General features: G+C 53.7%; 1 protein-coding gene across 1 annotated transcript in view; it reads right to left on the bottom strand.

Annotated features, from left to right (window-relative positions):
• Positions 1 to 15,709, bottom strand: part of ADCY5 (adenylate cyclase 5) — a 158,767-nt gene that overhangs the window by 36,899 nt on the left and 106,159 nt on the right. Inside the window, exons 5-10 of the mRNA XM_060150460.1 lie at positions 14,065 to 14,192; positions 11,882 to 12,040; positions 10,877 to 11,018; positions 8,798 to 8,938; positions 2,219 to 2,241; positions 1,121 to 1,265 (exon numbers count right to left, since the gene is read on the bottom strand). Of these exons, the coding sequence (XP_060006443.1) occupies positions 1,121 to 1,265; positions 2,219 to 2,241; positions 8,798 to 8,938; positions 10,877 to 11,018; positions 11,882 to 12,040; positions 14,065 to 14,192 (738 nt within the window). The remainder of the gene's footprint in view (positions 1 to 1,120; positions 1,266 to 2,218; positions 2,242 to 8,797; positions 8,939 to 10,876; positions 11,019 to 11,881; positions 12,041 to 14,064; positions 14,193 to 15,709) is intronic.

The following is a 15,709-nucleotide window of genomic DNA, read 5'->3' as shown; positions in this document are numbered from 1 at the left end:
ACCAGTCCACTCACTACATGGTGCTGCCTGTGGGGAGGGCCGTTGAATTATGTTAAACCAGAAACTCTGCAGGGTGGGTCACCATGAGAATAACTCATAATGATCACGGCTCACATTCCTGAGCACCAACTACACACCAGAACACGTGCTGGGGCTTGCAACCATCACTGCACATCCTCACGAGAGCCCCAGGAAATAGGCACAGGACTGCTGCTGTTTCTACTTCAGAGATGAGCGAGCTGAGGATCAGAGAGGTCACTCAACTTGTCCAGTGTCACAGAGCTCATCTCCAAGGTCCTGACTCCCAGCCCCCACCCTCCCCACGACACCAACCAGCTGCACAAATGGCCGTGCTGGCAGAGTCACCCAGAGAGGGTAATCCATGAGTCAGTTCCATTTATGCTGGTAAACAGACTAAGTTCCCTTCCCATAATTCTTCCCTCCTGATTAGGCGTGCCTCATTTGACCACGGCATGAGTTCACAGGAGCCCATGTTGACGGAACACATGGGAGACCCTGTGACATGTAGCAAAGACCCTGGACCAGGGTCTTGTTCTGGCTCTGTCACTACTTCACTGGGTGGCCTAGAGCAAGTCACCCAGATACTCTGAGCTTTACTTTCTCAGTCACAATTTAAGGCGACAGGACAAAGAGCTCTTGACTGCCCCTTCCAACTCTAATACTCTGAGGTTCCAGTGTGCCAAAGGCAGCTGGATGGTCCATTGGAAACTATAATAATAATAACAATAGCAATAAAATAATACAAATAGCAGTGTTTATTGAACATCTACTATGTGGCAGGTACTGTTTCACGTGTTTTACATATATGGATGTTTAATCCTCCCTATGACACCATGAGGTAGGTATGTTAAAAATCCCCATTTCCCAGATAAGGAAACTGAGACACAAAGAAATTAAGATGTATCCTTTTCCACCAAGGAAGTCTCCCTAAAACCCCCATTTCCTGGGTAGGGTAGCATCAGAGGTGGGAAATGGAAGTGACAAGAAGGAGACAGGGGAGGGAGCTGTCCTGTTGCCTCCTTTCCCTCCCCTTGGTCCTGGTTCTGCACCAGGGTAGGGGGGGTTGGGGTGGGGGGTGGTCCCCCCCAGGGTGCTGTACCTTCTTCTCTAAGTCAGGCTCCCTGAAGGTCAAGAGGAACTTGCGAACATGCTCAGATCGTAGCCTGTCGATGCTCCTGGCGTCAATGGCACGGCCCAGAAATTCATCCACTTCATCCTCGGGGTTCGCACTTTCCTGGGCGTTCCTGGGGAGCAAGGGGCGCAGACACAAGACAGGCTGACCACCAGGGGGCGCCGCTAGGGGGCCGGCTCAGCCCGCACACCCAGACCCATCAGAGGGGCTTGATCAGCTCTAATAAGGGGTGGGGAAGCTGGGATTGACACCAGGACGGGCCAGAAGCCCGAGTACTCACATACGCAGAACACTGCCCAAGGCTCAGACCCGCGGGCTGGGGGGGCCTCACTGACAGTAAGGATTTTCTCACCCTATTGATGTATTATTAAATGATAATGATAATATGAATTATTCTCAAGGGTTTGTTTTTCCCCTACAGGTAACAGTCTCTGCTCTTCACTCTCTAGCTGTAGCTGTACTGTCATCCTGAATTGAAGGCTGAGACCAGGAGGCAAGACCTCTGCCGCAGGGCCTGGGAGCCACCTGGCTGCTCTCGCCTGGCCCAGGGGACTCTCTGGGAAGCACGTTTCACAATCTTTGGGTGCTGAACTAAACACTCTGCTTGTAGCGTGGAGCCCAGTCCTCGAGTGGGATTTCTGACAGCCCCTGAGACTGGGGAGTGGAGGAGAGAGACAGGCACATTCCTTCAGGGTGCTGGGATGTGGCCAGGCACTGGCGACCAATGTGCAAAGCCTGCATCTTCCTGGGAGCCGCGTGTGTGTGTGTGTGCGCGCGCACATGCGTGTGCTGAGTGTGTTGTGTGTAGTTGTGTGTGCATACGTGTGTGTGTGTGTGTGTGTGGAGTGGAGATTATAAATGGGGGATGCCCAGGCCCAGCCTCTCCGCCGGGGGCCTGGGCTCCCGGGCTGCTCGTCTCTCAGGTGCAGTGGGCTCTGTTCACTCCCAGCCAAGACTGCGAGACCTGGGCTCCTTCTCCATGGAGTACGGAAACTGAGCTCCAGGCAGATTTGGAGACATCCCCCAGGCCGAGGGAGCTCAAGAGAAGAAGGACAGGTTACTCACTTGTCCTTGGGATCTTCAAAGCCCTAAAAGAGAGGGACGGAGAGAGGAGGAGAGGAGGATGAGAACCAAGGGGATGCAAACGGAGAGGCTGCAGCGCATCCCCTCTCACAGGTCACGGAGAGCACTGTCACTCCGTCATCCCCTCCTTCCTTCATTTGGCAAATACAGCTGGGTTTGGGACAGGCTCCACGCTAGATGCTGGGGCGCACTGTGATCTTACTTCATCCACTGGCAAAATCCATGAGTCTAAGCTCTTCGTGTCCCCAAACCCAATTCCTTGTCATTCCCCAAACCTTCCTTCACCCTCCTCCTGGACCCTGGGCTTGGTGGGTCCCCTCCCAATTCTGCCACCTACTCAGATGGAAATAAGAGAAACTGCCAGGCCGATCAATCCCCACACGCCTGTGCACACCTGTGCACACACACAGCTCATGCACACTCACACACCCCCAACTCCCGCCAAGCACACATAAAATCTCCTGGGACTTCACAAGTTTTGAGCTTAAGAAAACTAAACTCTGGTTACCTGCAACAGCTCTTCTGGTATCTGAGAACCAATGTGTTCTTCTAAGGCTGGAGCTGGCTGGGGACCCAGGAGGTGAGGAACCTGCCTGCCCTGGTTTGATTACTGTTCTGATGTTCACACATACAGGGCAGGGGTGAGGGTGGGAAGGGCCCTTACTGGTTGCCAAACTCAAGGCCCTACCTAGAGTTCATCTATAAAGGACAGAAGTGTGTCAGGGTCTGACCAACTGTGGCAGAATGGAGGGAGGGGCCCCTAAAATGGGAAGGGGTTGGATCAGGGAGGCAGTGGGGGAGGCACAAGCACCCCAGGACAGGCGGCTTCAGGTTGCCAAGACAAGGACAGAGGGTGGCCTCTTGTGCCTGTGGCCCAGCATGGAACACGCTGCTGGGCAGCCAGGGGGCTTGGCAAATGTCGGGGGAACCCAAACCCCAAATGAACACAGCTCTCTTCATTCCCACTGAGGAGTGGGGTTTACGATGCTCTCCACGAGCCGGAGCTGCCGGGCTCCGAAATAGACGTGGGGCCCGTGGGCACTGAGGTGCTGTCTATTCTCCTCACCAGCTCAAGGCTCCCAGGGGCCTTGGCAGCCCCTAGTGCTACATCCAAGTGCCCAGCCGTGGGCTCTGAGCTCCTCCCGGGCTGCCCAGTTGCTGTCTTCCTTTCTCCTCGTCCTCTGAGAATCACCAAGCCCTCGGTCCAGGCTGCAGGGCCCCGCCCACCTCACTGTCCCCACTCGAGGCTAGAGGAATTGGGGTCTCTCATGTGAGTGCCCCATCTGGGGGCAGGCAGGATCTCTAGGGCACAAGCTCGAGTGGGCGGCAGAGAGTCCGGACAGGCTAGTCTCTGTGGACCATGGCGAGGGGCTGGCCCGCTGATCTCCACCCCAGGGGCCAGCAACGATTTTACTCGGAGGACATCCAAGCCACATTATGCCTACGCTGGTCTCTACAGCTCAGAACTATACCTGAAATGTGTCTAATGAACCTGTCTCTGACTTCCTCCAGTGCTCCTTTGGTGGTTTGCAGGGGCTGGTGTTGGGGGCCAGGTCCGCTCTAGGCTTCCTGGGTACCGGGCTGGGGTGGTGAACTGACCGCAGTCAGGGAACACTTTGGTGGATAAACCATGGCAAAGGGCCTTTAAAAACACAGGCCAGCAGACTGGGTTCCAGTCCGACCTGCTTTCTAGTCCTAGGACAACGGTCCCCAGCCGGCAAGGAGGACACTCAGATGGGTTCCTGCCATTGCGCCTCAGCACTTCTGGAGAGCAGCTCAGCTCAGTGTTTCTGTTTGGTCCCCGAGTCCTCTCCTTCTGACCTACAGCAAGACCAGAGGCCGTGGGCCCCTCTGCTCGTCCACACTGAGGTGCAGACTCCAGTTTGCACGCCTGCCCTGGCAAAGCTGCTGTGGGTAACACTTAGGCCCAGCCTGCCGCCTCTGAAGAATGCACAGCTTACCCGAGCCCGGTTAGATGAGCAGGAGTCCACGTACGATCTCCCGTCAACCTTTTTATTAATAAAGAACCTTAGAGGACGTCCCTGGTGGCGCAGTGGTTAAGAATCTGCCTGAAAATGACTCTACTACCCAAAGCAATCTACAGATTCAATGCAATCCCTATCAAACTACCACTGGCATTTTTTCACAGAACTAGAACAAAAAATTTCACAATTTGTATGGAAACACAAAAGACCCCAAATAGCCAAAGCAATCTTGAGAATGAAAACCGGAGCTGGAGGAATCAGGCTCCCTGACTTCAGACTATACTACAAAGCTACAGTAATCAAGACAGTATGGTACTGGCACAAAAACAGAAAGATAGATCAATGGAACAGGATAGAAAGCCCAGAGATAAACCCATGCACATATGGTCACCTTATCTTTGATAAAGGAGGCAGGAATGTACAGTGGAGAAAGGACAGCCTCTTCAATAACTGGTGCTGGGAAAACTGGACAGGTACATGTAAAAGTATGAGATTAGATCACTCCCTAACACCATACACAAAAATAAGCTCAAAATGGATTAAAGACTTAAATGTAAGGCCAGAAACTATCAAACTCTTAGAGGAAAATATAGGCAGGGCACTCTATGACATAAATCCCAGCAAGATCCTTTTTGACCCACCTCCTAGGGAAATGGAAATAAAAACAAAAATAAACAAATGGGACCTCATGAAACTTCAAAGCTTTTGCACAGCAAAGGAAACCATAAATAAGACCAAAAGACAACCCACAGAATGGGAGAAAATATTTGCAAATGAAGCAACTGACAAAGGATTAATCTACAAAATTTATAAGCAGCTCATGCAGCTTAATAACAAAAAAAACAAACAACCCAATCCAAAAATGGGCAGAAGACCTAAATAGACATTTCTCCAAAGAAGATATACAGACTGCTAACAAACACATGAAAGAATGCTCAACATCACTAATCATTAGAGAAATGCAAATCAAAACTACAATGAGATATCATCTCACACCGGTCAGAATGGCCATCATCAAAAAATCTACAAACAATAAATGCTGGAGAGGGTGTGGAGAAAAGGGAACCCTCTTGCACTGTTGGTGGGAATGTAAATTGATACAGCCACTGTGGAGAACAGTATGGAGGTTCCTTAAAAAAACTACAAATAGAACTACCATATGACCCAGCAATCCCACTACTGGGCATATACCCTGAGAAAATCATAATTCAAAAAGAGTCATGTACTAAAATGTTCATTGCAGCTCTATTTACAATAGCCCAGAGATGGAAACAACCTAAGTGTCCATCATTGGATGAATGGATAAAGAAGATGTGGCACATATATACAATGGAATATTACTCAGCCATAAAAATAAATGAAATTGAGCTATTTGTAATGAGGTGGATAGACTTAGAGTCTGTCATACAGAGTTAAGTAAGTCAGAAAGAGAGAGACAAATGCTGTATGCTAACACATATATATGGAATTTAAGGGAAAAAATGTCATGAAGAACCTAGGGGTAAGACAGGAATAAAGACACAGACCTACTAGAGAATGGACTTGAGGATATGGGGAGGGGGAAGGGTAAGCTGTGACAAAGCGAGAGAGAGGCGTGGACATATATACACTACCAAACGTAAGGTAGATAGCTAGTGGGAAGCAGCCACATAGCACAGGGAGATCAGCTCGGTGCTTTGTGACCGCCTGGAGGGGTGGGATAGGGAGGGTGGGAGGGAGGGAGACGCAAGAGGGAAGAGATATGGGAACATACGTATATATATAACTGATACATTTTGTTGTAAAGCAGAAACTAACACACCATTGTAAAGCAATTATACTCCAATAAAGATGTTAAAAAAAAAAAAAATCTGCCTGCCAATGCAGGGGACACGAGTTCGAGCCCTGGTCTGTGAAGATCCCACATGCCGCGGAGCAACTAAGCCCGTGAGCCACAGCTACTGAACCTGCGCTCTAGAGCCCGTGAGCCACAACTACTGAGCCCGTGTGCCACAACTACTGAAGCCCACGCGCCTAGAGCCCGTGCTCCGCAACAAGAGAAGCCACCGCAATGAGAAGCCTGCACACCGCAACAAAGAGTAGCCCCCGATCGCTGCGACTAGAGAAAGCCTGCCAGCAGCAACGAAGACCCAACGCAACCAAAAAATAAATAAATTAATTTAAAAAATAAATACATAAAAATAATTTTTAAAAAAAGAACCTTAGAGACCTTACAACACTCATGCCTAAACCAGCACAGCTCATTACTACATCTTAAAAGCTGAGTAAAAGTTGGAACAAGATTTAAAGAAATAAACTGCTGACTACAAGTTACTCCCCTCTAACTGCTCTCAGTCACAGCTTAATGCAATCCCCTCTCCTCCACCGCATCTTCAGTGGAAGTTGGGGTAGAAGCTTTCTCTTTGCGTATCTTTCCCAAGGGTTTCTGGGCGAGTTTAACACCAAAAGCCAATGGTGTGCCTGGCGGCTGCCAGATCCCATCCCATCCCTGGCCTAGATACTGGGCTGGCAGGGGCCCAGGGGATGGTACTTTGATGCTGGCCCCTCGGGTGACTCTGCCCAGCAAGGACGGGGATGGGGAGCCTCTTCTCTCCCTCTACAGGGGTGTCCCCGAGCTTTCTGATCACTTTGCATTCCCTCTCCACTGGGTGAAGCAACCAACACCACAGAGAAACCTTTCCGACAGCCAGTCTCCCGTGAGACTGTTTCCCCAGTTACAGCGCTTCTGCTAATTCTTCCAAGGTTTCTTGTCCTAACAATGATTAATGTCTGCCAAATCGGTGCTTATAGTCCAAACTGCCCCCTTGGAGACTCTGAAATACCTAAAGAGTCCACCTACACCAAATATCGCTGAAGAAAAAAACTTTCCGAAGATTTTAAACGGAGAACGTACCAGCAGGCACCTTTCTTGCCTGCTGGTGGTTCCTCTCCACCTCTGTCCTGTCCCATCTTTTTATTCCCTGCTCTCCCTCATCTCCTGCTCCCCGCCCCGCATCTCCCCCTTACCCTCTCTGTCCTCCCGCTCTGGTCTTCCTGAGACCTGTCCTCCTCTTTCCTCCCACCTGGATGAGAGCCTCCCTCCTTGCATTCTGCTCTCAGTCTCCCCTTTTCCTCTCACTCCCTCTCTCACCTCTTGGCTGTCCTGGTCAAGTGGGTAGAGAGTCCACAGGAGATGATTCAAGAACTGGGGTGAGAACAGGGGGGGATCCAGCAACTGCTCTTTGCTTTGGGGAGGGGCCTGGAGGGAGCAGGAGTGGGGCCTGGAGCCCTGGGTGGCACTGACCAGGCCTGGGACGTCTAAGTTCAAAGCCCTGGGGCAAGGCTGACCTTTCCCACTCTTCGTCGCTTAGGACCTTGGTGTCCTGCGAGTTGTTTCTTTACCACCAGAAGTTAAAATGGTGATCTTGACTCAATCCACTTTTTCCTTCTGTACATTTTCCTTAAACCTTTGTCATCTGCTATTTGCTAGCTGGCAAGGAGCAGAATGACTGGTCCCTAGCCTGTCCCCTCCCTCAGACCCCTGGATCTGTCTGCCGACTCAGCTGGACTCCCATGGAGTCTCTCTCTAATCCCTGCTGCTGCAGCTTAAACCCAGTCTGATCCACAGGCCCCCAACGTGGGGATCCTAGTGTCGGCATGGCCCCCCATTCCTCTACCTGGATCTGTGGGAACTCAGTGGACACACACACACACACACACACACGGCTTCCTCACCCATCCCTCCCTCAGAGCGGGCAACTCCTGCCTGGGTACCAGGCTGCCCTTGACTTGAGGAGTGCGCTCACATGCAGAAGCCAAGATCTCAGATAAAAATAAAGAACTGCTTCAAACTGACTTCTTGTCATCCCTCATTCTCTTCTTCCCACCCTCTGAAGTCTTCTTTCTAGCATTACTGATAGAACACAGGCAGGGCATCCTGAATTAGCCCGTCCCTGCTGTGTGCAGGGGTGGTTGAGGGTGTCTGTCTTCTGAGGCCGGCAGGGTCCCTTGAGATGGAGGCAGCACCCCTACCACGGCCTCTGCTCACTCAGCCTGCGTGCTCCCACAGGAAGACTGGAATGAGCAGGGCGGTTCTCAGCACAGAGGGCAAAAAGAACATCACCTGGCACTTGCCAAAAAGCACTGGGATGGTTTCTGAGTGACTGGGCCAGAAGATGTGTTTCAACTGCCTGGGAAATGCAACAGATGCTGGAAGGTGTCTGACAAGCCTGTGCCCACCCAACTCCCCGGGGCTCCCCAGACAGGGCCAAGAGGCCCCGGAGGCTGTGTTTGGACCTTGAGTCCAGCCAGATGGGTCTGCTTCCAGCCTACACCAGCAAGGTCTGCCAAGGGGTGGGAAGAAGGGGCTTCACCGCTCTGCTCCAAAGCCAAATCCGGCCTGCCAAGAGACGGTGGGGCCCACGGAGAAAGCCCAGGGCCGGCAGTCAGGCGCTCTGTCTCCTGGCCCAAAATCAGGGTGAGCCCCCTTCCAACGATTCCTTCTGGGTAACAGGAGGGGCCTGGCCCAGTCCTCACACCCACAGAAGGCCCTAGCTCTGGACAGTGCGGCCCACACACTGCCCTGCCAGCTACTCACCATCCGTTTCATCTCCTTGGACACCTGGTTGCCACCCAGGTGGTTGTAGAAGGGGCGCTCGGCCCCCCAGTGTGGCGGGTTGTGCCCGATCGAGTTGGTTCTCTGGCGATTCATCTTGGCAATCATGGCCTTCTCTTCTTTCTGGGAGAGCAACATAGATGCGTCAGCCTGTGAGTAGGGCCCATCAGGTGAGCCCAAGTAGGGAGTTTCTCATTCCTCCCAGGTGCCTGGCCAGGCAGGGGTGAAGGCAGTACCTCCCTCCCTTCTCTGCACAGCCCGGAGCCCTGAGGTCTGCCAAGATCCTAGAGCTCACCCAAGAAATCATCCTAAATCCCTCCGAACTCCCCAGCGCCAGCTCTGGCTGGGAGCCTCAGGTGGGAGCAGCAGAACAGGATGACGAGGTTTGTCTTGTTCGAAAGCCAAGGGGCATGGGAACATCTGTCGCTGGCATAGAATTTTAGATGTGGGCAGAGCCTGGGTCTGAAAGTGCTTGGGGGGTGATGGACGGAAAGGAAACATGAGATTCCAATTTCCACCCCAAAACAGGCATGTTCTAGCAGAGCGGGTAGTAGGACAGGCCCTGCAGCTTCTGGACGTTTGGGTCATTAAAACATGAGATGCAAGGGCTGACGCGCATGGCACAAATACACCAACGGGGCCTCAGCCAGCTCTCCACGTGCCAACCACAACCTATCTGTCCATCCATCCAAATGAGCTCGAGGTGGAGGGTTGGAGAGGCCCTGGGGGGACCTGGGTGGCCTTCCCTTCAACTCCCTCCCTGAGCCTGGGAAGGGAGCCGGCCAGATCAGAGGCAGAGGGGAGGGGACACAGCCTGCTTCAGCAGACACTGCTCTGGGTCGGGGCTGGAGGGGTGGGGGGGTGTCCTTTTCTGTCTCCATTTCATCTTTTCTGAGCCACTTGTCGAGCTAGAAGAATCAAGACCCAGAGAACCCAGGGCAGAGGGTAACCCTTCAGCCTGGGCGGGGCAGGAAGGTGAGGCTAGAGGCGCTATGGGCCCAGCAGACAGAAGGAGTGTGGGAGGGGGCCTGGGAGGATTTCGGTTCATTTATACTCCAGCCAAACAACAAGCAAATGCTTTAAAATGAGTCGATTAAGCCACTAAGTGCTTTCCCCAGAGTCCCTAAATCCTCCCATCCCTCTTTCCGGATGTCTGTGGCAGGGCCTGAGACCGCTCCCTCAGAGGCACCCCGTAGCCAGGTCCTGTGTGCTGGGATGTGTGGAGGGTGAGGTGTCCCTCTGATGTCCCTCTCAGGGTGGACACCTGCCTCAAAGAGCTCTGCCCACCTTGAAGAATCTACTTTTGCTGTCTCCAAGACTTTCTCTGAACTTTTCTCGCAGCTTAATTTTGTCTTCAGTCTAATTCCTTAGGACAGAAACAGGGAAGCTTTTCTCTATCAAAGGGCTCTGACCAATAGATAAATTCAATTGAAAGATTTATAAGTAAAAGGCATTTTAATTAAGGAAAAATGTAAAATATAAAATGTTCTCGTTTGCTTTAAAAATTAAGAACGTGGAACGTGACACTATTAAAAATAGAACACTGAAGTCTGCTAATAATTCAGTTTTATATTTTGGCAAGTGTGGGCTGAGACAAAAGAAGGAAGAAGAAAGACTGGAAAGTGCAAGAGGGGAAAAGACAGAGTTTCAAGAAACAGAGGTATATAAGGACAGGCAGAGAGAGAGCGAGATGCACCTAGTTTAGGTAACAGACAAGGAACGAGATGGAAATAAAGGACGTGGTATACACAGAGTTCCCTGATGCTTCTTTTCCATCTCGTGGCCTTCTGCTGTATTGTTACTAACCGATCAGAGGTCTGTTGCTTTTTCTGCAACAGAAGCAAAATGAAAACCTCCCCTCTTTGCCACCAGCCTTTACAAAGCCTCTGTAGCTCTCACGTCCTTCCTGAGATGCGGGAACCACGACTGCATAAGAAATTCAGGACTTGCCTCAACGAAAGAGTAAGAGGAGAAGGAAGCAGCAGGCTAAGCAACATTCCTCCCCAAAGAATGAAGCCCTCCCACCCCCCCGCCCCCCACCCCAGCCCTCGGTCCCCGGACCCGCTTCTGGGTGCAGCGCAGGATGAGGAAGGTCTCGATACTGTGCTCTTTGAGGTAGGCGTTGCGCTCGCCCCCACCGCCCGGCTCCACTTCGTAGTCGCCGTTCAGGTAGTTGAGTGTGGCCTTGGTGATGTGGATGCGTCTACGGGTAGGGGGGGAAGCAGGGAGAGGAGGGCAGCAGACGTGAATTCAGAACCCCTGCTCCCATGCAGAACCAAACTGTAAGCAACTCAGTCAGCCTTCGAATCCCAGGGCCCCAAACTCTGACTCAAATGCTAACCCCTACCTGGATCTCTCAATGGACTGTATCCCTCCAACCTCATCAAGATGGCAAGGTGGGCCCCTCGCCAGCTCGTGTTCACCGAGACCACACCGCGTCACGTCGGCATCACGTTTTTACAGTGAGGTAACACATCGGCCTGCCGGGAGAGCACGGCCTCCGGTCTCACAAACTTTGCAAACCTGCTCAGGAGCCAGCAGTGGTTCCTGCTGACTGCAGGACTGCGTCCAGACCCCCAGCCTGGCATGCACGTCCTTAACACAGGCACTGTTTCTCCCACTGGTTCCTAAAAGGCCATCTGCTCTACTTGCATTCCCTGAAGTACTGTGTTTTCCTCTGCCTGTGCCTGTCCTCAGCCTGGCAGCTCCCCTGACCCTCACCTTCCTCACCTGCCCCCATCCTGCCCCGTCTGCCAGGCTAGCTGACCTTCCACCTCCTGGCCACCCCCGGAATTATCCAGGGGTCCTCCCTCCTCTAGAAGCCTACCCTGACCTCCTGCGTCTCACGACAGGCCGCCAGGTTCTGTGTAAATATTTTCTGGGTGAAGGTTGGGGCCACGCTCCCTACAAGTTGCCATGTGTGGCGTCAGTGCTTGGTTACTAGAGGAATTCCACTTAAATTCTGCCAACCCCAGGGCTGCAGCTACCCGGTCCTGCCCACCCTAGCCCTTTCCCCATGACAGCCACCTGGGTGGGCCGGGCGGGAAGCTGCCCTCACTCACTCACCCCGCCTTGCCTCCAGCCTCCATGTGGTTGGCCAGCGTGACGTCGTTAGACCAGACGTCGAACTGCCACTTCCTGAGGCCAAGGACGCCACAGTGCACTCGCCCGCTGTGGATTCCCACACGCATGTTCACGTTGACACCTGTCACCTCCCGGACCAGCCTAGGGATGGAGTAGGGGTAAGGCCGGAAGGGGGTCAGGGCCAGGCGCAGAGAGGTCAGGGTGCGTGAGAAGGTGCAGGGGTCAAAGAGTCATTTCTCTCCAGGCCAGCCCAAATGCAGAGTCTGAGACTGCGCATCCCGAAGGGTAGGGCTGGGCCCTGGTGCCCAGGGGCTGAGGGTTGTGAGAGGCGCCGCTTCCCAGCTTGCCCGCAAGGTGGCGCAGTGCCTCACACTACGTCCCAGGCCCACTGCTTCTCCCCAGCGAGGGCACCTGAGCCAGCGCTACCCTCAGTCAATAATTAAGTTGTGTTCTGAAAATGCAAGCGCACATTAGTGCCGATTTGAGTCGACAGGAAAGTTATAGTCACCCCAAACCCCACTCATGTAATTCTCGGATTTACCCACATTGCTGCTTCTTTGACATTAGCAGGATAATGGAGAAAAAGAGAACATAGGCCCTGCCCAGGAAAGATAGGGGAGCTGGGGCAGGTGCAGGGGACCAGGGGTGCTCCACGTGCTAGAAGACAGCACCAACCCCATCACATGCACCACGCATGTATTCGGGGCGGGCCGCCTGTAGGAGGGGGAGTGGGATGGAAGCTCTACAGCTCTGGGTATGCGTCTGGGGCCCGGGGTCTGTGGAAAAGGGAGCCGGTGCTCTGGGGGGAGGGTCACAATGTGCACTTCTTGGGGACCTGGACCTTCCTTGGCTCCCTGGGGATGGACCCACTCAGCCAGCCATGGGGCCGGCAGTCCGACTTGGCCTGGTGGGCAGGACCACCATGTGGGCTCCAGCTCTCACCCCACCTCACCACTGAGAGGCTGACACCTACCACAGGGAATATTTATGTCATCCATCTATTTCTCTCGTCCTGGGATCAACTCTGCAAATACCTCTGCTGGAGCTGTGCCTTCCATCCACAGGGCCTCTGGCCACTGGCTTAGGTTGATATCTCTCATTCTACCTTTTTGGCTTCACTCCAAGGCCACCTTCTTCATGAAGCCTTTCTGGGTCCTCCCAGTGAAATCAACTGCCCCCTCCTGGCCCCTCCCACCGCAGTTTGCCTCTCTTACCTGATGGTGTCCACTGGGCATGCCTGGTATCAGAGCAACGGGAGTCCTGGCCCCTCAACAGGCTCTGTGCTTCTGGGCAAGGGACCCCCTGTCTAGCCCGGGCACACACGGGCACTCGGCAAACACTGCCGAAAGGAACTGAGCCAAACAGGATGGACCCGGCCCCCTTCTGGGCCAGTTACTCTGACCTCTGACCTTGCCCACTGTGGCCTTTCCTTTGCCCCACCCAGTCTACTTCTAAAGCTCCCAGTTTTGGAACCTGGACGCAATCTCTGGCCTACTCCCTTGGCTGACCTGTAAGCTTGGCTTGTCCATGTTGCCTAATGACTGGGGCTCCTTCTGCGGTCAGCAGTGACCAAGCATCGGCCAAAGATCCTGGCTGCTACTGCTGGCAGGGAGGATGGACTTTCTTAAACGGGAACACCTGTGTTTGCATCCACCTGCCTAGCAGTATTACCCTGGGGAGCCGTTTAGCCTCTGTCAGCCCAACCTTTCTCATCTGTGAAGACATGGGACTGGTGACTTCTACCCCTGGCTGGGTGGTTGTGAGAAGACATGAGGCCTGGGGTGCAAGGCCCTGCCATGGCACAGGGTACAGCACAGCCGCCAGCCAGTCCTCCTTTCCTAGAGGGGTGACTCCATACCTCCTGCTGCCCTGGAGTCTGCAAAGCCCTCCCTTCTTCCAGGACATGTCCCTCTGTGCAGAGCTTCCCAGGCTGCTGTGAGCACAGGAGCCCGGGAGAAGGCTCAGAGCCTGGAGGTGTGAATCAACCCTCCGGTGTGGCCAGGGTCCTTGGGAGGTGGCTTTGCCCCACTATTTCCCTGCTTCCATCAGTCCAACAATGAGTCAGTTACTCGGGATATGGGACAGTCCCCCTGCAGATGGACGGTCCCACTGGAGATGGACAGTGTCCCCACAGGCGGGCAGTCACCCTGGAGACGGGCACTTACGAGATGGCCTCAATCATGTCCATGCCCATCTCCACGCAGCAGTGGGCATGGTCAGCCCTGGCTTCAGGCAGCCCTGAGACGCAGTAATAACAATCTCCCAGGATCTTAATACGTAAACAGTGATTCTCCTGGAAAGCAAATTAATTTTAAAAATTAAAAATAGTAGGAAAGAGAAGTGGGAGGGAAAGAAACAGGAAGCAAACAGATTCACCCCATGCCTGGAATAACCTGCCTTTTAGGGCAGCGAGCACAGACCCAGTGCCGGCATGAGGTGTGGCCCCAGCCTGGGGACAGGCTTATCGGGAGCCGTGGGGGACGGAGGACAGGCTGAGCCGCGCTCGACAAGCATTCCAGCCACCCCAGGCCCAGGAACTCACTCTTTTGGCCACAGCTGAGGCCCAAGAAGAATACAGCTGGTCCAATGTGGCAGCAAATGGGGCAGACTCGTCAGTGTGAGAGGCCCCGAGCTGAGAGCGAGGGGCCCATCCCACTCCCAGCCCTGCGACACGCTCCGACTCTTGGCCTACGGCTCTACTAACAGTTTTATGATTCTCCTTTTATGAAAAGACTGAAGCAGAAGTGAGATTTAACCAAAGCTCGCTTGACCCCCAGCCTGAGATTTTTATCCAAGACAGTTCTGCTAAGCCAGCAAGCACGTGCGTGCTAAGACAGTCACAGAGCGGAAGCACCCGCCCGCTGCAAGGTCACCCCTCAGGCCGCAACCGATGCATAACTGGGATTGAGATGGACTGTCATTAATCACCAATTCTGAGCTGTCCAAGTCTGCTTCCCAGAGGTTACTTCGTGAAGCTGGTACGCTGGGACCCAAGTATCTGTGTGCCCTGGACTCTCCTTTAAGGCCCTTCCAAAACCCAAGGGCCGAGCATGTCCCCGTTCACCTCGCCCACACTCGGTGATAAAATCAGTGAGGTGTGAGGCCCACCATCAATGCCCTTGGAGGCCCTTGGCACCGTCTCTCATCCATGATCTGCCTGGTGTCCTGTGACGGCCCAGGGGACGTGTCCACCTCTCGGTGGACACTGCAGTAAGTGGGCCCCGACACAGGACTCTCCAAAGGCACAGAGCATCGCTCAGAGCCACAAAGGCTGGGAAAGGACGGCAGAGTATAAACAGGGACTAACGAACGTGTGTCCCTCACCACTCCATGCCCGGGGAGGGGGTCACTTCCAATCTGTCCCAACGTGGAAGAGTCCTCTTTCCATAAGTCTCTTGGGTGACACACAGCTGTCTGCAGGCCAGGTGAGATTCAGACTCATTTATTATTTTTTTTTTATCACTCTGGCCACCCTCATCAGCAACGTGGCTCTGTGGCACCGAATTTGCTCCTCCAAACACAAATTCCACAAATTCAGGGGTCAGGGCAGCATTTCCTGCAGGCCTCACCACCCCTTTCCACCGATGGAGGGCTTGCTCCCTTGCGACCGGTGACACTGTGAGCATCTCTGAATGTGCGTCGGGGCTGACGTGAGGCGTGAGGACACGCAGCCACAGCCTGTACGGCCCCGCCTCCCCAGTCCCCGATGGCGGACTCCACAGCACCCTACCCCAGGCGGCCCAGATCAGGCCACCCTTCGGGCCCCGGCTCGGGCACACAGGGTCCCCAGGGCAGTGGGCAAAAGGTGAC

The sequence above is a fragment of the Lagenorhynchus albirostris genome, chromosome 5, assembly GCF_949774975.1.
Source record: "Lagenorhynchus albirostris chromosome 5, mLagAlb1.1, whole genome shotgun sequence".
NCBI classification, from domain to species: Eukaryota; Metazoa; Chordata; class Mammalia; order Artiodactyla; family Delphinidae; genus Lagenorhynchus; species Lagenorhynchus albirostris.
The sequence above is the reverse complement of the archived record's forward strand: the minus strand, read 5'-3'. Positions and strand labels throughout refer to the sequence as shown.